The following is a 22,503-nucleotide window of genomic DNA, read 5'->3' as shown; positions in this document are numbered from 1 at the left end:
TCCCCCTCCTCCTCCTCCTCCTCCTCCTCCTCCTCCTCCTCCTTCTTCTTCTTTCTAGCTTGCTTTGATTTCATTGGTTTGTTCTATTGCTTTTCTATTCTCTATTTCATTTATTTCCACTTTAGCCTTTATTTCCTTACTTCTGCTTGTTTTGGATTTATTTTGCTCTTCTTTTTCTAGTTTCTTAAGGTGAAAAATTATTAATTTGAAAGCAAAACTATGGAGACAAGGATCAGTGGTTGCCAGAGATTAGGGGAGAGGAAGGGATGGATAGGTGGAACACAGAGGATTTTTAGGGCAGTGAAACTATCCTGTATGATACTATAATGGTGGACACATGACAATTACCTATTTGTCAAAATCCATATAATGTACAACACTGAGAGCTAACTCTAATGTAAACTATGGACTTTAGGTGATAAAGATGTATCAGTGTAGGTTCATCAGTTATAACAAATGGACCATTCTGGTGTGGGTTGTTGAGAGTGGGGAAGGCTGTGTGTATGTGGGAGCAGGGGCTATATGGGAAATCTCTGTACTTTCTGCTCATTTTGCTGTGAAATGAAAACTGCTCTAAAAATAAAGACTATTAAAAAAATAAAACATAATTTTAAAATAACCAGTAAGCAAAAAACCTCACAACCTAAGGGCCAATGTCTCTACCCTAGGTCTGCAGTCTTGCCCTTCAAGATCCCTCTGTGATGACCCAGAATGTGATGGGTAACAAGACATTCAAACCTGCTACTGCTACTATCTCTATTACTTTCCCCCAGTGAATGCTGATACAGTTATTGTTATTATATAATGTATGCTACCAGATTATTCACCTAATTTCTCCCATGCTCGATTAATCACTTAGAAATGTCCTTTTTACTTTCTAAATTGAGAGAGAGGTTGGAGTTTCTTCTAATTAAATTGCCTTATGATCAAAGAATGCTGTTTGTATGTTATTGAGTTTGTTAAGATTTGCTTCGTGGTCTAATATGTAGTCATTAGGTACTTGAAAAGAATGTGTATTCTCTACCAGCTGAATGCAGAAATCTACATACTTTCATTAAATCAAGCCTATTAACTGTACAGTTAAAATCTCTACCCATACAAAATTTTTATTCATTTGACCTATGGATAAAATCATCTATTATGATTATGTATTTGTTAAGTTTCCCCAAGAGTTTTGTTAATTTTTACTTCATATATTTTGGGAATATGTTAAATGTATACAAATTCAGAATTATTATATCTTTCAGGTTAAATGTTCCCTTTATCCTTGTCTAATATACTTTTACTTCCAACAAAATGTTTTGCCTTAAAGTTTAATTTGATAGATATTAATATAACTATGCCAGCTTCCCTCCTATTTAAAAAAAAAAAGGTTGATTTGAGAGCTTATTCTTTAAATATAGGCTTTTTCAGCTATAGATTTCTTTCCAAGCACTGATTTAGCCTCATCCCATAAGTTTTGGTATATTGTGTTTTTGTTTTCATTCATCTTCACATATTTCCTAATTTTCCTTCTGATTTCTTCTTTATTGGTTATTTAGGAGTGTGCTTTTTAATATCCATATATTTGTGAATTTCCTGAATTTTCTTCTACTATTGATTTCTATTTTCATTCCATTGTGTTTGGAGAACATGCTTTATATGATTTTAACGCTGTTAAATTGATTATTTTATGGCTTCAAATGTCTTTTATTCGAACATTTCCAATGTCCATTATTAAGTTTTAAACTTTTCTGTACAGAGGTCTTAATTTTCTTAGTTAATTCCTTGATACTTTATATTTTTCATTGAGAGGTACTTATCTTATTATGTATTTATTATTGCTTTTGAGAAGTGCCATTAATTTTGTTCATTAATCATATAGCTGGAAAATTAGCTTAACTGTCATTCTAAAAGTCTGTTGAAAATATAAGTTTATAAACCTGCTGACATTAAAAGTGGATGACCCCTAAATGCTACTGACCTTTTAAAAAGTCAAAGATAGTTTTGGGAAGAGGGAATTTTGCAGTCTCATTGGCCATCAAAGGGACTAGGAAGTCCTCTCCAGGGAGAGTTGTGGGGCTGATTGTGTAGTACTGAGCTATACTTGCGGGAAACTCCTAGTTTTTACAACATTTCCATGGAAATCCAAGTAACACTGAGCCAGATATTTGGGTTAAAAGCAGGCAAAGGAAAGAGCATGTACAAGATGCAAGAAGATCCTTTTTCAATACTGTCTGATATTTATTAGTACTTTCATCAGCAACCTCCAAAGTGTGCCATACTGAAGGGGTTCTGGAATTCCAGGCTGTTTCTTAGACTGTAGGCTGCAAAGCTCCAGCTTGTCATACTGAAGCAGGTTTGCCCAGGAGATAAACCTACAGCTGGATCAGCAAAGAGGCTAAGAAAGGAACTCTATTCTAACTGGGCTTTGTCGGTGAGAGATAATGATACAGAGAATGGAAAGAAGAGCTGGCTATCTCATCCTCATCAGGAAAACTGTACAGTTCCATGATTTGTGCTATGTCATAGGCATCAGAGTACAAAGCAGGAACTGAGGCCACTAGCCTCTCCAACTGAGGATCTTGCATTTGGACATCACTTGTAGCAATCTCAGTGATTATAGAGTCCCTTGCCCAATGGAAAGGGTCTAAGGGCTGAGGTGAGTGGGAGCTATAAGAATCTGAAACTGCAGGGAGAAAAGAATGAGGACTGGTTGATGCTGTGGGTGGGCACATTCTTGGCTGGAAGGACCTGGTTCGGTGGCTTCAGTGATTGCTGCTCTTGTTGCCACTGCTGCTTCCTCTTTTTGAACTGCTGATTCCTGAACCAAATCTGGGAGTGGGGGAAGAGAGATTATGGTCTGTTACTGGAGAAGGAGTTTGAGGCTTCTCCTGGGTGAAAAAAGTCAGATTATAACCCTCATGTCCTCTCCAAATCACTATGATACTGAGTTCTGAGAGAGCAGAGGTAGGTATGAATGGAGTCAATAGGAACAATGAGGGATCAAGGCTGGGCCCCAGAGGAAAAAGAAAGAAAAAAAAGGAGGGTATGTCTCAGAGGTTGTGCTGGGGGTTCAGAGAAAGGGTCCTGAACTCTAGAGAAGAGAAGGAAGTTCAGGGATGTAGGGAGAGGTGGAGAATTTGAACTAAGGGATTTTCAAGGATTATTTTAGAAGGCCTCTTCAGTGAACAATATTCTAACAAAAATTTGGGGTCTTAGCACACTCAGTTGTTGGAGAAGTTACTTGTCTGTTGGTAATGTTGTGAATAAATGATTGCAGGGTTTTGCTAGAGAAGTTCCTAAGTAAGAAGTCTGTCGGGATGAGAGTCATTTCTCTAATTTGAGCTCTTTCGTACCTCTGGAGTTCTAATTCCAGTTATACTATGTATTATCTCCGTGACCCAGTCACTTGGCTCCCGAAACTCACTTTTCCACATCCTTTAAACTGGATGATAATAAAGCCAACATATACAATATGCCCAGCTCAGTACTAGCACACAGTAGGTACTCAATAAATGAAGTGTTACTACTTCATTGTGTTACAATGAAGTAACAATGTTACTTCTTCATTGTGTTACAGAGGGAATTTCCAGGCTGAATAGTAGAATGTAATTTGGATGGGGGCTCAAAGCACACCTCAGAGGATCAGACAGACCTTTATTGGTGACGCTGGTAGGTTGAGTTTTAAAGCAAGTTCTCTCTGGAGGCTTTTATCTGGAAACATATTGCAGCTAAACAGAGCCTCCAACTCTTCATGCTGTGTGTGTGTGTGAATGAGGTGCGTTCATGAGGCTTCTTCCATTTTGCTGTAGAGCAGAGATGGAGAGGAGGTGGTTACACTAACACAATCCCCTTCCCACTCTGATCCCCAAAATACCACAACTGTGAATTTCCCATGTCTTCCCTCCAACCAGGCTTGGAATCTAGGAGATAAAGATCCCAGGTCTTGACTCTAGGAGGCTGAGCCCTGTGTAACAGCACTCTGTCCTCTGTTTTCTGAAATTTAGTTTGTCCCTGCTAGGAAATGTTACCTCTTCAATTTTCTCTGTACCCAGTCTGTCTACCCTGCCTAACCTCAGGACAGTGGACAGTGGTTTCCCTTGTCTTCTTTTCCATATTTTGTTTCTTTTAGAAACTGGGAAAAAACCTCATGTCCCTGTGCCTGAATATATAACACACTCTTCAAAATGGGTTTCCTCTTCTCATTTATTTATTCAGGAACCTAGTCTATCTCATCTAGAAAATGGGTTTTTTCTTCTCCAGGCTTTCTGAACCTCTATTCTTTGCTCTTCTGAGAAAAGGTTCATAAGAAATGAGACATAACTAAATATGTGGAGACAATTGAAAATTTATGGAATATTTTTAAAAATGGCAATGGAGAGAAAAAGGAAATTTTCTAAGAAAATACAATTACCAAAATTTGCTGAAAAAGAACTGCAGACACTGAATGGACTAATAACCATTAAAAGAACAGTAAGTTATAGAATTCAAGGCAATGTTGTGCTAATTCTCCTGCTATATGCCCATTTCAGTATAAGGAAGAAGAATCTTCACTTGGTCCTCACTTCTGTATTTGAAGTTCCTAACACCAACACTAAAACCAGACAAGAATATACACTACCAACAAAACTATAAAACTAATGTTACTTATAAACACACACAGAAATAACTTTTACACATATATTTAATATAATCACATATTTAAATGTACATATTCCTAAACTTATAGTATCTAATTTATTTTTGAAGTTCATATATATTTGAAATCAAATATATAAAATATTAATTTATAATTATTGATTTTTTTCTACTCACATTTTACAAAAGTATTCTATTCAAACTGTTTGCATTTACCTTAAATAGTCATATCTTCATCAACACTCTGATCCTCTTCTTTTTTTCTTTTTTTGGCCATGCCACGCAGCATTCGACCCCCGACCAGGGGTCGAACCCTTGCCCCCTGCAGTGGAAGCATGGATTCTTAACCACTGGATAGGCAGGGAAGTCCCCTGATCCTATTCTTTTAATTAAATAGTGTAGTTTTACCAGGCATATAATCTTTACTTTGAAATAAGTTTTTTGTGATACAGCACTTTCGGAATACGTTTATGAAATGCTGTTACTAGGAATTTTGTTTTAAGTTACAAGAAACTTATATAATATTAAGATAACTCTTTTGCCCCCACATTCATCCTGTAGGGGTGCATTTGCGATCTCTACAACTTACTAGTTACCATATTGCTTTAAAACAAGACAATGTTTTATTCATGTATTTGTGTTGTCATGTATGGAAATAGTACAAATTTGAAACCATCCTTGTTCCCCAGCCACCCAATTACTCTCTAGAGCTCTTTTGTATAGTATACACTACCCAACATGGCTGTCAAACACAAAAATGTGACTAGTTCCACCAAGTACTGAATTTTTAATTTTATTGAATTTTAATTAATTTAACTTTAAACACTGGTTTTCAATCCAGTTATTGGGAAGCTTTTTAATATGCTTAGAACAACTTGCATATGTGAATCTACTCTTTCAACTGTAAATTTTATGAGCTCTAAATGCAGAGTAAGTATTTCTGATGAAAATTTAGCATTTACATTGAGATATGTTGGTAAGTGTAAATTTTTCACTGGATTTCAAAGTCTTGATATGAACAAAAGAATGTTGGGACTTCCCTTGTGGTCCAGTGGTTGAGACTCCACGCTTCCACTGTAGGTGGCACAGCGCAGGTTCAATCTCTGGTTGGGGAACTAAGATCCTGCATGTGGCACAGTGAGGCCAAAATAAAATAAAAATTAAATTAAAAAGAATGTAACTATCTCATTGGATTGTATATTGTCTGTTTAGCAGAAAGATGTTACAAGTTAAGATGTTAAATCCTATGTGATATATACAATGTCTGATTTAATTATGTATTAAAAATAAAGGTAAAGGCTTTAAATTTATTATCTATTTGTGTATTAAACACAACATATAAAAGTAAATTAAATAAAAAGCTCACAGGTGATAAAAAAGGAAAAGACTAATCTTTGTGTATGTATTTACCTTTTCACCTATTTACCTTTTAAATTATTTTAAGCTTTTACCTATTTACCTTTTAAATTATTATCAGCTTGCTTTTGTGTTTATTTGTAATATTATCCCTTTTAGTAAGGCTATAACAATTTTTTGCCTCAAAGATTTATGCCTATATCTTGGTGTAAGAACCAGACTGTTCTGACACTTCCTTTCTTGTGTTTATCAAATGGATCTTGAAGCTGCTGATTGTCTGTGGCTTCCCACTTATCTGTGCACAAAGATGCAGAAGGAAGACAGCAAGGAATCATCAGGGCTTAAGAAGATGAGAACCCCCCAAACATCAACAGGTATACACTGGAAGGTTCATCAGACCATTCTGCGAAAAGTCATCTGTGAAAAGATGCTTTTAGACGTACAAAAGTTGAAATAATCCATTACCAGCAGTCTTGCACTATAGGATATGTTAAAGATCATCCTTCAGGCAGAAGGAAAACATCATATATCTGAAAGGATTTGCATCTGGAATATATAATAAACTCTTGTATCTCAAAAATAAGAAGACATATATTCCAATTAAAAATCCTTTAAACCTAATTAATAGATTTGAGTAAGCTTTTCACCAAAGAAGATATATAAATGAAGATGCGGAAGAGTGTGGAGAAATTGGAACTTTCATACAGCAATTGGAAATTACAGGTGGGACTGTTAAATGATATAGCCACTTTGAAAAACCATCTGGCAATTTCTTCCTAGGAATCTACCCAAGGGAATAAGAACATTTATCTATGCAAAGATGTATACCCAACTATTCATAGCGACATTGTTCATTATTGCCTAGTTGGTAACAATCTAAATCTCCTTATTGAATGAAGACACCAACTTTTTGCATTCATACAATGCAATACCATTCAGCAATAAAAGTAATGGATTACTGATACATTTTATACAACATGAATGAACCTCAAAAACACTATGCTAAATGAGATGTATACTTGCTAAGATTAAATGATAGACCCATGAAATTATACTATTCTGTTGTGGTTTTGTTTTTTGGCCACGCCATGTGGCTTGTGAGATCTCAGTTCCCCAACCAGGGACTGAACCTGGGCCACAGCAGTGAAAGCACTAAATCCAAACCACTACACCACCAGGGAACTCCCCTCTTTTTTTGTTTATATTTTCTATATAATAAAAAGTGGAAATAAGTAAAAAAATGTAAACTTCAGCAATTATTTTTTCAAAAAAGAGAGGGTTTCACCCTGAGATGGAACTTTGATGAGTAGGAACTATGTTTGTTAAGATAAGTGACTAGAAGTGGAGTGGAGATTCAGTAATCTCTGAATCATTTATGTTTAATAGTAGAAATTTTGCTTATCAACTGTACTTTTCTAGGAATGTGGTCATGAGCAGTTTAAACTCTTCACCTCAGTTTCATCAATGCAATCCTTATCAAACTACCACTGGCATTTTTCACAGAACTAGAACAAAAAGTTTCACAATTTGTATGGAAACACAAAAGACCCTGAATAGCCAAAGCAATCTTGAGAACGAAAAACAGAGCCGGAGGAGTCAGGCTCCCAGACTTCAGACTATACTACAAAGCTACAGTAATCAAGACAGTATGGTACTGGCACAAAAACAGAAAGATAGATTAATGGAAGAGGATAGAAAGCCCAGAGATAAACCCACGCACATATGGTCACCTTATCTTTGATAAAGGAGGCAGGAATGTACAGTGGAGAAAGGACAGCCTCTTCAATAAGTGGTGCTGAGAAAACTGGACAGCTACATGTAAAAGTATGAGATTAGATCACTCTCTAACACCATATACAAAAATAAGCTCAAAATGGATTAAAGATCTAAATGTAAGGCCATAAACTATCAAACTCTTAGAGGAAAACATAGGCAGAACACTCTATGACATAAATCACAGCAAGATCCTTTTTGACCCACCTCCTAGAGAAATGGAAATAAAAACAAAAATAAACAAATGGGACCTAATGAAACTTCAAAGCTTTTGCACAGCAAAGGAAAGCATAAACAAGACCAAAAGACAACCCTCAGAATGGGAGAAAATATTTGCAAATGAAGCAACTGACAAAGGATTAATTTCCAAAATTTACAAGCAGCTCATGCAGCTCAATTAAAAAAAAACAAAAAACCCAATCCAAAACTGGGCAGAAGACCAAAATAGACATTTCTCCAAAGAAGATATACAGACTGCCAACAAACACATGAAAGAATGCTCAACATCATTAATCATTAGAGAAATGCAAATCAAAAGTTCAATGAGATATCATCTCACACCAGTCAGAATGGCCATCATCAAAAAATCTAGAAACAATAGATGCTGGAGAGGGTGTGGAGAAAAGGGAACACTCTTGCACTGCTGGTGGGAATGTGAATTGGTACAGCCACTATGGAGAACAGTACGGAGGTTCCTTAAAAAACTAAAAATAGAACTACCATACGACCCAGCAATCCAACTACTGGGCATATACCCTGAGAAAACCATAATTCAAAAATTGTCATGTACCAAAATGTTCATTGCAGCTCTATTTACAATAGCCAGGAGATGGAAACAACCTAAGTGCCCATTATTGGATGAATGGATAAAGAAGATGTGACACATATATACAATGGAATATTACTCAGCCATAAAAAGAAATGAAATTGAGCTATTTGTAATGAGGTGGATAGACCTAGAGTCTACCATACAGAGTGAAGTAAGTCAGAAAGAGAAAGACAAATACCGTATGCTAACACATATATATGGAATTTAAGAAAAAAATGTCATGAAGAACCTAGGGGTAAGACAGGAATAAAGACACAGACCTACTGGAGAACGGACTTGAGGATATGGGGAGGAGGAAGGGTGAGCTGTGACAAAGCGAGAGAGAGGCATGGACATATATACACTACCAAACGTAAGGTAGATAGCTAGTGGGAAGCAGCCTCATAGCACAGGGAGATCAGCTCGGTGCTTTGTGACCACCTGGAGGGGTGGGATAGGGAGGGTGGGAGGGAGGGAGAGGCAAGAGGGAAGAGATATGGGAACATATGTATATGTATAACTGATTCACTTTGTTATAAAGTAGAAACTAACACACCATTGTAAAGCAATTATACCCCAATAAAGATGTTAAAAAAAAACACAAACATAAACGTAAAACAAAAAATGAAATAAGAAACCTAAGCCCTAATATCAATAATTACATTAAATATATATGGTCTAAATATGAAAATTTAGAGACAGTGAGTGGCAGAGTAGGTGGGGAGGAAACGAGTCAACTGTATATTCTATACAATAAACTAAGTTCAAATATAATTACATAAGTTGGTTAAAAATAAAAGGATAGAAAAGATAAAATGCAAACATTAATCAAAAGAAAGTTGGAGTGTCTATCTTAATATCAGATGAAGTACAGAGCAAAGCCAAAAAATTATCAAGGACAGAGAGGGACATTACATAATGATAAAAGGATCAATATACCAAGAAGACATAGCAATCCTAAATGTGTACATATGAAACAACAAATGTGAAGCAAAAACTGATAGAGCTGAAAGGAAAAATAAACAAAACCAGAATCATAATTGGAGACTCCAACATCTCTCTCTCAATAACTGACAGAACAACCAGATGCAATAATTAATTTCCTCAAAGGACTGTAGTAAAGATTTATGGAACAAACGTCTGAGACCTTCAATACTCATCAACAGGATATACAAAGTCAACCATAATAGACATGATCTCTGACTTTATAGAGATTATGTCTAGTGGGGAAGACATAATTAAACAGCCATGTTCAAGTGTGGGTAAATGGAGTAGTGGAAATTCAGGCTCCTATGGGAGTTAAAAGGGCTTCTTTTTTTTGGGAGGATTTTATTTAATTTATTTTTTTTATACAGCAGGTTCTTACAAGTCATCCATTTTATACACATCAGTGTATACATGTCAATCTCAAACTCCCAGTTCATCACACCACCAACCCCACCCACCGCTGCTTTCCCCCCTTGGCGTCCATACGTTTGTTCTCTACATCTGTGTCTCAATTTCTGCCATGCAAAACGGTTAATCTGTACTATGTTTCTAGGTTCCACATATATAAGTTAATATGTGATATTTGTTTTTCTCTTTCTCACTTACTTCACTCCATGACAGTCTCTAGATTCATCCACGTCTCTACAAATGACCCAATTTCATTCCTTTCTATGGCTGAGTAATATTCCATTGTATATATGTACCACATCTTCTTTATCCATTCATCTGTCGATGGGCATTTAGGTTGCTTCCATGACCTGGCTATTGTAAAGAGTGCTGCAATGAATATTGGGGTGCATGTGTCTTTTTGAATTATGGTTTTCTCTGGGTATATGCCCAGTAGTGGGATTGCTGGGTCATATGGTAATTCTATTTTTAGTTTTTAAGGAACCTCCATACTGTTCTCCATAGTGGCTGTATCAATTTACATTCCCACTAATAGTGCAAGAGGATTCCCTTTTCTCCACACCCTCTCCAGCATTTGTTGTTTCTAGATTTTCTGATGATGCCCATTCTGACTGGTGTGAGGTAATACCTCCTTGTAGTTTTGATTTGCATTTCTCTAATAATTAGTGATGTTGAGCAGCTTTTCATGTGCTTCTTGGCCATCTGTATGTCCTCTTCGGAGAAATGTCTGTTTAGGTCTTCTGCCCATTTTTTGATTAGGTTGTTTTTTTTTTTAATATTGAGCTGCATGAGCTGCTTATATATTTTGGAGATTAATCCTTTGTCGGTTGATTCATTTGCAAATATTTTTTCCCATTCTGAGGGTTGTCTTTTCATCTTGTTTGTAGTTTCCTTTTCTGTGTAAAAGCTTTTAAGTTTCATTAGGTCCCATTTGTTTATTTTTGTTTTTATTTCCATTACTCTAGTAGGTGGATCAAAAAAGATCTTGCTGTGATTTATGTCAAAGTGTGTTCTTCCTGTGTTTTCCTCCAAGAGTTTTATAGTGTCTGGTCTTGCATTTAGGTTTTTAATCCATTTTGAGTTTATTTTTGTGTATGGTGTTAGGGAGTGTTCTAATTTCATTCTTTTACATGTAGCTGTCCAGTTTTCACAGCACCACTTACTGAAGAGACTGTCTTTTCTCCATTGTATATCCTTGCCTCCTTTGTCATAGATTAAGTGACCATAGGTGCGTGGGTTTATCTCTGGGCTTTCTATCCTGTTCCATTGATCTATATTTCTGTTTTTGTGCCAGTACCATATTCTCTTAATTACTATAGCTTTGTAGTATAGTCTGAAGTCAGGGAGTCTGATTCCTCCAGCTCCGTTTTTTCCCCTCAAGGCTGCTTTGGCTATTCAGGGTCTTTTGTATCTCCATACAAATTTTAAGATTTTTTGTTCTAGTTCTGTAAAAAATGCCATTGGTAATTTGATAGGGATCGCATTGAATCTGTAGATTGCTTTGGGTAGTAGAGTCTTTTTCACAATATTGATTCTTCCAATCCAAGAACATGGTATATCTCTCCATCAGTTAGTATCATCTTTAATTTCTTTCAACAGTGTCTTATAGTTTTCTGCATACAGGTCTTTTGTCTCCCTAGGTAGGTTTATTCCTAGGTGTTCTATTCTTTTTGTTGCAATGGTAAATGGGAGTGTTTCCTTAATTTCTCTTTCAGATTTTTCATCATTAGTGTATAGGAATGCAAGAGATTTCTGTGCATTAATTTTGTATCCTGCAACTTTACCAAATTCATTGATTAGCTCTAGTAGTTTTCTGGTGGCATCTTTAGGATTCTCTATGTATAGTGTCATGTCATCTGCAAACAGTGACAGTTTTACTTCTTCTTTTCCAGTTTGTATTCCTTTTATTTCTTTTTCTTCTCTGATTGCCGTGGCTAGGACTTCCAAAACTATGTTGAATTATAGTGGTGAGAGTAGACATCCTTGTCTTGTTCCTGACCTTAGTGGAAATGTTTTCAGTTTTTCACCATTGAGAATGATGTTTGCTGTGGGTTTGTCATCTATGGCCTTTATTGTGTTGAGGTATGTTCCCTCTATGCCGACTTTCTGGAGAGTTTTTATCATAAATGGGTGTTGATTTTTGTCAAAAGCTTTTTCTGCATCTATCGTGATGATCATATAGTTTTTATTCTTCAATTTTTTAATATTGTGTATCACATTGATTTATTTGCATATATTGAAGAATCCTTGCGTCCCTGGGATAAATTCCACTTGATCATGGTGTATGACCCTTTTGATGTATTGTTGGATTATGTTTGCTAGTATTTTGTTGAGGATTTTTGCATCTATATTCATCAGTGATATTGGTCTGTAATTTTCCTTTTCTGTAGTATCTTTCTCTGGTTTTGGTATCAGGGTGATGGTGGCCTCATAGAATGAGTTTGGGAGTGTTCCTTCCTCTGCAATTGTTTGGAAGAGTTTGAGAAGGATGAGTGTTAGCTCTTCTCTAAATGTTTGGTAGAATTCACCTGTGAAGTCATCTGGTCCTGGGCTTTTGTTTATTGGAAGAATTTTAATCACAGTTTCAATTTCAATACTTGTGATTGGTGTGTTCATAGTTTCTATTTCTTCCTGTTTCAGTGTTGGAAGCTTATACCTTTCTAAGAATTTGTCCATTTCTTCCAGGTTGTCCATTTTATTGGCATAGAGTTGCTTGTAGTAGTCTCTTAGGATGCTTTGTATTTCTGCAGTGTCTGTTGTAACTTCTCCTTTTTCATTTCTAATTTTATTGATTTGATTCCTCTCCCTCTTGATGAGTCTGGCTAATGGCTTATCATCTTTGTTTATCTTCTCAAAGAACCAGCTTTTAGTTTTATTGATCTTTGCTATTGTTTTCTTTGTTTCTATTTCATTTATTTCCGCTCTGATCTTTATGATTTCTTTTCTTCTGCTAACTTTCGGTTTTGTTTGTTCTTCTTTCTCTAGTTCCTTTAGGTGTAAGGTTACATTGTTTATTTGAGATTTTTCTTCTTTTTTGAGGTAGGCTTGTGTAGCTATAAACTTCCCTCTTAGAACTGCTTTTGCTGCATCCCATAATTTTGGATTGTCGTATTTTCATTGTCATTTGTTTCTAGGTATTTTTTGATTTCCTCTTTGATTTCTTCAGTGATCTCTTGATTATTTAGAAAGTATCATTTATCCTCCATGTGTTTGTGTTTTTTACGTTTTTTCCCCTGTAATTGATTTCTAATCTCATAGGGTTTTGTCTTTTTTTTTTGCGGTACGCGGGCCTCTCACTGTTGTGGTCTCTCCCGTTGCGGAGCACAGGCTCCGGACGCGCAGGCTCAGCGGCCATGGCTCACGGGCCCAGCCACTCCGCGGCATGTGGGATCTTCCCGGACCAGGGCACGAACCCATGTTCCCTGCATCGGCAGGCGGACTCTCAACCACTGCACCACCAGGGAAACCCCTCGTAGCGTTTTGATCAGAAAAGATGCTTGATGTGATTTCAGTTTTCTTAAATTTACTGAGGCTTGATTTGTTCCCCAAGATGTGATCTTGCCTGGAGATTGTTCCATGTGCATTTGAGAAAAAAGTTTATTCTGCTGTTTTTGGATGGAATGTCCTACAAATATCAATTAAATCAATCTGGTCTATCGTGTCATTTAAAGCTTGTGTTTCCTTATTAATTTTCTGTCTGTAGGATCTGTCCATTGGTGTAAGCGAGGTGTTAAAGCCTCCACTATTATAGTGTTATTGTCGATTTCCTCTTTTATAGCTGCTAGCAGTTGCATTATGTATTGAGGTGCTCCTATGTTGGGTGCATATATATTTATAATTGTTATATCATCTTCTTGGATTGATCCCTTGATCATGTATTGTCCTTCCTTGTCTCTTGTAACATTCTTTTTTTTTTTTTTTTTTTTTGCGGTACGCAGGCCTCTCACTGTTGTGGCCTCTCCCGTTGTGGAGCACAGGCTCCGGATGCGCAGGCTCAGTGGCCATGGCTCACGGGCCCAGCCGCTCTACAGCACGTGGGATCTTCCCAGACTGGGGCATGAACCCGTGTCCCCTGAATCGGCAAGCGGACTCTCAACCAGTGCGCCACCAGGGAAGCCCTCTTGTAACATTCTTTATTTTAAAGTCTATTTTATCTGATATGAGTATTGCTATTCCAGCTTTCTTCTGATTTCCATTTGCATGAATATCTTTTTCCATCCCTTCACTTTCAGTCTGTATGTGTCCCTAGGTCTGAAGTGGGTCTCTTGTAGACAGCATATATATGGGTCTTGTTTTTGTATCCATTCAGCAAGCCTGTGTCCTTTGGCAGGAGCATTTAATCCACTCACATTTAAGGTAATTATCAATATGTATGTCCTTATTACCATTTTCTTAATTGTTTTGTGTTTGTTTTTGTAGGTCTTTTTCTTCTCTTGTGTTTCCCACCTAGAGAAGTTCCTTTAGCATTTGTTGTAGAGCTGGTTTGGTGGTGCTGAATTCTCTTAGCTTTTGCTTGTCTGTAAGGCTTTTGATTTCTCCATCGGATCTGAATGAGATCCTTGCCGGGTAGTGTAATCTTGGTTGTAGGTTCTTCCCTTTCATCACTTTAAGTATATCATGCCACTCCCTGCTGGCTTGTAGAGTTTCTGCTGAGAAATCAGCTATTAACCCTATGGGAGTTCCCTTGTATGTTATTTGTCATTTTTCCCTTGCTGCTTTCAATAATTTTTGTTTGTCTTTAATTTTTGCCAATTTGATTACTATGTGTCTCAGCGTGTTTCTCCTTGGGTGTATCCTATATGGGACTCTCTGCACTTCCTGGACTTGAGTGGCTATTTCCTTTCCCATGTTAGGGAACTTTTTGACTATAATCTCTTCAAATATTTTCTCGTGTCCTTTCTATCTCTCTTCTCCTTCTGGGACCCCTATAATGTGAATGTTGTTGCGTTTAATGTCGTCCCAGAGCTCTCTTAGGCTGTCTTCAATTCTTTTCATTCTTTTTTCTTTATTCTGTTTCATGGCAGTGAATTCCGCCATTCTGTCTTCCAGGTCACTTATCCATTCTTCTGCCTCAGTTATTCTGCCATTCATTCCTTTTAGTGTATTTTTCATTTCAGTTATTGTGTTGTTCATCTCTGTTTGTTTGTTCTTTAATTCTTGTAGCTCTTTGTTAAACATTTCTTGCATCTTCTCGGTCTTTGTCTCCATTCTTTTTCTGAGGTCCTGGATCATCTTCACTATCATTATTCTGAATTCTTTTTCTGGAAGGTCTCCTATCTCCACTTCATTTAGTTGTTTTTCTGGGTTTTTATCTTGTTCCTTCATCTGGTGCATAGCCCTCTGCATTTTCATCTTGTGTATCTTTCTGTGAATGTGGTTTTTGCTCCACAGGCTGCAGGATTGTAGTTCTTCTTGCTTCTGCTGTCTGCCCTCTGGTGGATGAGGCTATCCTGCATCCCACGTTTCTGATCAAGTGTATTTTCCAGCTGTTTCTATTTTTGCCAATCACTTCCACTTATGTGAGAAGCACATAGTTTTTTTTATTGCTTTTTTCTTCCAGTTTTATTGAGATATAATTGAAATACAATACTGTATAAGGTGTACAGCATAATGATTTGACTTACATACATCATGAAAAGATTATCACCATAAGTTAATAAATATCCATCATCTCATATAGATACAAACAGAGAAATAGAAAAAAATTTTTTCTTGTGATGAGAATTCTTAAGATTTACTCTTTTAACAACTTTCATATGTAACATACAGCAGTGTTAATTATATTTATCATGTTGTACTTTACATCCCTGAGAAGCACAGAATTTATTTAGTCTGGTTAGATGTTTCTGTTTTAGTCAATTCACAATTTAGTTTGTGTAAATTTCATTTTTTCATATAACCTCTGCAATTTCAATGGATAAACCACTCTTCATTATTTGTGCAACTTACTAACATAATCAGATGACATCTTTGAAGATACATCAATTGTTATTGAGTTTCCTTTACTTCTGTCTTTAGCAATATTAGGCCAAACAAGAAACCACTTCTAGAACAGCACACTTTCCTTAAAATTCTGGATGTTATATAAAAAATACTTCCTTTAAAATTCATGACTAAACTGGTAAAATCAGAGATTTCCTTGTCAGTCAAATAATTTGACATTTGACTCCTTAATAAAAGGAGTAAGTAGAGAAGTGAAGCATTAGAATCAAAATTTTCCATAGTGATGTCTGCTGATCCCTGGTGGTCTAGAGTATGGATTTTAATGGATTATGTGTTCTGGGGGATAGGAATATGGTGTTCCTAGCAGGGTGGGTGGTAAGATCTAAAATCCCCTGTATAAAGCCAAAACCCCAAAACGACAGCTCCCTCAGAAAGTAAAGCAGAGAAATATCTCTTCTGAACATTGAGATGGTGAGTGTGGAAGCTGTCCAAATCTGGCTCTGGTGTCTAACATTACTACTTCCATATCTTAATAAATGCCAACCCAGAGATTACATTTAAAATGGGCCAGAACTGATATGTCTCCCAGGTAGCTGGCAGAAATATATTCAAAAAAATTTTCAAGGTCTTTAATGCAGACCTTAAGGAATTACCACAGATACAATTCCAAGGAATCCAAGCTCACAGTTAAAAGACAGGTGGGAAATACTTCAGGTGTATTAGCTTTAATTATTATGGTAACTATTAGCACAAAAAAGTTTAACATTTTTGAGAAGTAACCTTCTATTTTCTAAGAGTTTTTTTTACATCTTTATTAGAGTATAATTGTTTTACAATGGTGTGTTAGTTTCTGCTTTATAACAAAGTAAATCAATTATACATATACATATGTTCCCATATCTCTTCCTTCTTGCGTCTCCCTCCCTCCCACCCTCCCTATCCCACCCCTCTAGGCGGTCACAAAGCACCAAGCTGATCTCCCTGTGCTATGTGGCTGCTTCCCACTAGCTATCTATTTTACATTTGGTAGTGTGTATATGTCCATGCCTCTCTCTCGCTTTGTCACAGCTTACCCTTCCCCCTCCCCATATCCTCAAGTCCATTCTCTAGTAGGTCTTTGTAAGAGTTTTTTTTTAAAATTAGAAATTTATGTTGAATGTTTGAAGTACATTGTAAATTTTAAAATATTCTCTAGGCTTTTTAGAAGGATGACACAAACCATGCCTTTCAATTTCTTCGTAATTATTTTTCTCACTTGATCATAGTTCACCTAATAAAAATAGAATAACTTTGTGACAGAGATTTCTTTGGTTTATTCTTTTCCCATCGAAGTGCTGGATTTATATTGGAAGCAATATTAGAATATTTATATAGCACTTTCTCTGAAGAGCACTTATTATGTGGTAAGCACTTTACACCTATGACTATCTTAGTGCTAATAATAACCAAATAGTTGTTACTCTTATTATCTCCATCATATAGATGAGGAAAAGGAAGCTCAGGGGGTTAAGCAAAATCACACAGCTACTAAGTCTTCAAACAAAGACTGATTGGCTACAGAGTTGCTGCACTGTTGACCCCTATGCTACACTGCATCTCTGAAAGATCTTCCATGACTACAATCTAAATTAGGATCCTTTTATATCTTTGATAGCACTCTATTCTTTTTTGCCTGAGCAATAGTACAATTTAAAATTATCAATTAATTAATTAGTTTAATGTTTGTCTCCTCTAGTCTCTTTCACTTTGAGAGCAGGAGCCATTTCTTCCATTTCCCTGCCATATACCCAATGCCTAGCACGTAGTAGACGCTCAATAACTAGTTGAGTGAATGATTTCAAGAAAGGTAACTAAGAAAAATGTTTCCTTCATGTAGTAATGTCTCCATCTTGTGGAATTTTAGAATACTGTCCCCAAATTTTTTCTTTTAACAAGGAAGGTTTCACAGGAGAAACGATTCCCTTATTTCCCAGACTACAAGTCCGGTAAATATGAGAATTTTTGTTGTTGTTATTGGACTGGTCCTTTTGAGACTTTTAGAGCTGTAGAAAAGCACCACCCCTTCAGGGCAGGCCTTTCCCTGACTAGATTTGCTTGGTGAAACTAATTGTGCAACTGGGTAATTAACTGGCATCAGTTTAAGTCCAGAACTCGTTTGATTCTACCTTGCCAAAGGTAGAGCACAGATCCATTAACAAACTCTTGGCTCCGAATGATCACTCGGGCACATCCAGAGCCCCTTCTATGCAGCGTTCTACTACCTAAGAGGTCTATCGGCCGCAGTCCCTATCTCTCCATCACATATTCCTCACAGCGTATGATGGCTAAAGTAGAAATTGTGTACAGAAATAACCTCTGCCCTACCATCTGTAAATCAGTTATATATATACATATGTTCCCATATCTTGTTATAAAGAAGAAAGTAAAGCAGGAGTAAATTGCACTTCATTCTAAATCCTAAATTTTACTTGTATAATATTTTGCACATATAATTTGTAATAATTGTTTTAAAAATACAATATGTTAAATAGAGCTACTTCTCTACCTATTATGGGCAGTTCATTTTATGAAGTTAACATAAACTTGCTATTTAAACCAGACATGGACAAAAAGAAAAGGAAAAACTTTAAGCCAGTATGATTATAATTGGAGATTATATATACTGAGTCTGGTTTTTCCCCCCGTTTAATCTAGGTCCAAGTCTGGTTCTCTTTCACTATCCGACAACCCAGGTGACAGGCCGGAGGTCTACGACACCAGCGAGAGCCCCTCCTTCCCCACGATTCTATGGTCCTCAGGTTACTCTCGTCACTGGGAACTCTATGGTTCCGGGGCGGGCTGGGAGGCCTGAGTTTGAAAGCCGTGGCGGGAAGATGGCGGCCGCACCTGTCGCCAACTTCCGTTTCTTCCGAGCGGGAGGACGCTGGGACTGTGCCTTTCCCTGAATGGCCGAGAATATTTCGCGATGAATCTGACTCGCTGGAGTGGGAAACGACGACGTTCAGCACCAGGCTCAGACTTCTTTTCGGGAAGTGGCGGTGACAGCAGTGACAGCCCCCTGCTCCTCTCGGGGCCGGTGCTGAGCCCGCCTCCGGGCCTGAGACGCAGCCTGAAGGACCGCGGCCGCCCGCCGGCCAGAGCTGCAGGTACTCCCAGGCACTCCGTGGGCAGCGGGCGAGGTAGGCAGCTCAGCCGGGCCACTCGTCGGGAGGTGTCCTCACCGCGCGGAGCTCGCGCGTTTGCACGGCCTGCTAGGCTTCTACTCCCCTTTCTCAGTTTGTGACTAGGACCTGGTGCGGCACGTCACTTTCTATTGACGTGGAAGAGCTTTCAGTCCATATTCAGCGACTGTCTGGTAGTAATCTTCAAGTGGTTTCTGGGTCTTTTCGACCTTTATTTACAGAAACAACTTACTAGCTGGCCAAATCTCATCACCTGTAGGGAATTCACTCCTAATAGTGCCCAGTGCTCCTTACAGATCCTTATATTGTATGTGTTTTATGTCAGGATGTACTTTAAATAGCCTCTTTACAACACATAGGAATCCCAAAACACAGTGGAAAGCAAATTACTGAAGTCTTATGTTAGAACTAAATTCAACTATTTCCTTTTTTTTCCTAAAAGGGAAATGCAAGCAGACGTTTCCTGACGATAAAGTAGACAAGCTGCTATTGGCAAATTGGGGGCTTCCTACAGCGGTTCTGGAGAAATATCACAGTTTTGGTGTAAAAAAGATGTTTGAATGGCAAGCAGAGTGCCTTTTGCTTGGACAAGTCCTGGAAGGAAAGAATTTAGTCTATTCAGGTATTCAAATTTGTGCAATTTAATTTCTCTACTATTTTTAAGACATTATTAATGTAAAGGACACTCTATTGAGGTAAGGTGGGTGAGAGAGTGCTTTATAACTAGAGAAAGTCTTAAAATATTTGAAAAGCAGAGTTTCATCATATGCATACTTAAATTATGAAAATTCCATTAGATGGTAGGGTGGGGGAAGGCAAAAACCGAACAATTTAAACAGAATTATCTGCCTACCATTCCTCTCAAAAAACATGTGTCCCAGAGCTTCCCTGGTGGCGCAGTGGTTGAGAGTCCACCTGCCGATGCAGGGGACACGGGTTTGTGCCCCGGTCCGGGAAGATCCCACATGCCGCGGAGCAGCTGGGCCCGTGAGCCATGGCCGCTGAGCCTGCACATCCGCAGCCTGTGCTCCGCAACAGGAGAGGCCACAAGAGTGAGAGGCCTGCGCACCGCAAAGAAAAAAAAAAAAAAAACAACAAAAAAACATATGTCCCAGAGTGAGTGTGCGGTATGAGATGTAAATGTGCTCTTCCCACAGTTGATCTCAGTTGCTTTTCAGTGTGTGAACATTTTATGTTATATGTTTCTAAATTGACCTGCTTATACAGGATTGTATATACAAAACCCTATGTAATATACTTTATGAAAGGTTTATATGGGCTTTCAAGAGCAACTTTGACTTACATAATTTTTAACCGTCTGTGCTTAGTATACTGACTTTAGAATCTAATCACTTGGTAAGATGTACGTCCTTTGTATCAGTTTTCTCTGAAATTGTGAGTCATCCAGATTTTCATTATGGCTGCCAAAAATGATTAGAGAGTTAACTATCAATAGATATAAGTTCAGGCTGTTTACTGACTGTGTAACCTTGCAAATTAGTTGAGAGAGAGAAGCAGAGGGAGGGAGGGAGCGAGCGCCTACGCGCACAGAGAGCATGAGTGCCAGGGTGTGGGCTTAGAAAAGTTTTTGGCATGTAGGAAATACTCAGTTAATGCTAACTAGTGGCAGTTGGTGGCATTGGTAGAATGGCCTGACCGTTTCAGTTGCTTAAACAAGAATTTGGGTGTCATTCATAACTCTGCTCACCAACTCATATTAATTAATCACCAAGTGTAGTGTCTGTTACCTCAAATGTCTTGATTCTGGCTACTACTCTCTGTTCTTAGGTCCATTACCTAGTTTACTATCATCTTTTAGATTATGCAATAGTTCTCTAACTAGTTAATCTTTTCTTTCTGCTCTTGCTTTGCTCCTGCAGCCAAAAGTGATCTCTCTAAAGTATAAATATGATTTTGTCATTCCTTTTCATAAAACTCACTAGTCACTCTGCATTGCTTTCAGGATAAATTCCTTACATGGTAGGATTATAAAAGTCTTCTCCATGTGGCACTTTCATATGTCTGTTTTCACTCCCCTACTTGTACTTTATACTTCAGGCTTACTAAATTACTTGCTATCATCTGAACATACCAGGCTTTCCTCTAGAACTTTACACATGCTGTTTTTTTCTGCTTGGCATTCCTTTCTTCTTGCCTTCTTTGCTCTCATAAGTTCTGTTTCCATAAACTTCCTTACAGCTCTTCTCCCTCAACTTCTATCATAGCTCCTATCACAATGTATTAAAGCTTTTTATCTATTTCCCCAAAGCAGGGCTTTTAACTGTTCAGTACTTAAAGGAAAGGATCTTTAGGTATAAGCTAGGTACTCAGTAATATTCATCATTTATTTGATGTAAAGATTTATTTGTCTCTATTTTCACTGTGAGAGTATTTAGAAACCTGGTTTAAAGTCAGGGGCATTTCAGGGTATAAAGGTTTCAGATGCTAGCTGGGGCCTTAATGATAGTTTAGCCTTGGGCTATTTAGTTACTGGATATGATTTAAAACATTTATTAATGCAGTGTATCAAATATTACTTCTTTTTGTGATAACCTTGCCGAATAACTTGTTTTAGCTCCTACAAGTGCTGGGAAGACTCTTGTTGCTGAACTACTTATTTTGAAGCGGGTCTTGGAAACGCGGAAGAAAGCTCTATTTATTCTGCCCTTTGTCTCTGTGGCTAAAGAGAAGAAATACTATTTCCAGGTAATGTTCTTTTACTAAGTTTGAAATTGTGAAAGGCCTGTTATTGACAGCCTCGGCTTTACTCATTTAAAATGGAATTATAAAAGCAATTGGAAAATAAAATTTCTTTTATTACATCCCAATGTAGCTTCAAAAGTTGACCATTTATGAGGGGAAACTTTTAAATTACTGCATAAAGGAGAAAGAGCCATTAAATCAAAGAGCAATCGGTGAAAATTGTGTAAAAATTTATAAACTTTTCCTTAGGAAATAGGCAGGGTACTTTAATTAGCATATAAAAGTGCAAATTAAGAATCAACCTCTTAAGTGAATAGTAGGACTAGACTGAAGCATGGAAAGGAAGTGTGTTTGAGGAAGCATATCCCATCCTGATGCAAGGCCATTTGGGAACGTTAGAGGATGAAGAACAAGATCCATTGGTGCTTATGTAAAGCTCCAAACCTGTGTTTTCTTCTCCTGTTCTCCTGCAAAAATGAATGACAACAATATACATTTGTGTGACGCTCACTGGTCTTTAAGGTATTTTTACAAATACAATATTTCATTAAATAGAATAAATTTATTCTGATTTCTGCAGTGAAAAAATGTGATTTTGGAATGCCAAGATTATTGCAGTGGTAATACAAAAAATCTGAGTTCTAGTTCCAGTTTTGTCACTACCTGTGTCTTCAGGCCAGATACATAATCTGCTGGGCCTCAGTTTTTTCACTGGTAAAATGA

The 22,503-nt window shown here is 37.4% G+C and overlaps 2 protein-coding genes across 9 annotated transcripts in view; one reads left to right on the top strand and one right to left on the bottom strand.

The window, feature by feature from the left end:
* Positions 1–1,666: 1,666 nt before the first annotated feature.
* On the bottom strand, positions 1,667–3,745 carry ARGFX (arginine-fifty homeobox; the record flags this gene model as incomplete). Its single annotated transcript, XM_027106006.1, is given in 4 exon segments — positions 1,667–2,396; positions 2,399–2,709; positions 2,711–2,814; positions 3,638–3,745. Coding segments are annotated over 4 exon segments (681 nt in total), but the record flags the coding sequence as incomplete, so codon positions are not given.
* A 15,022-nt stretch (positions 3,746–18,767) lies between these two features.
* The window catches only part of POLQ (DNA polymerase theta), a 113,890-nt gene continuing 110,154 nt past the window's right edge, over positions 18,768–22,503 (top strand). For 7 of the 8 annotated variants that reach the window (XR_003432706.1, XR_003432723.1, XR_003432717.1 and 4 more), the window contains exons 1-3: positions 18,768–19,074; positions 19,520–19,699; positions 21,653–21,783. Coding sequence is in view for 5 of the 8 variants with exons in the window: in XM_027105994.1 (XP_026961795.1) it covers positions 18,861–19,074; positions 19,520–19,699; positions 21,653–21,783 (525 nt within the window). In the remaining 3 variants the exon portion in view is untranslated. The remainder of the gene's footprint in view (positions 19,075–19,519; positions 19,700–21,652; positions 21,784–22,503) is intronic. The other variant, XM_027106000.1, reaches the window with a different exon arrangement.

The sequence above is a fragment of the Aethalodelphis obliquidens genome, unplaced genomic scaffold, assembly GCF_003676395.1.
Source record: "Aethalodelphis obliquidens isolate GAN/ISIS:26980383/991018 unplaced genomic scaffold, ASM367639v1 scaffold1, whole genome shotgun sequence".
NCBI lineage: Eukaryota > Metazoa > Chordata > Mammalia > Artiodactyla > Delphinidae > Aethalodelphis > Aethalodelphis obliquidens.
This window is presented reverse-complemented; position numbering and strand designations above follow the sequence as displayed.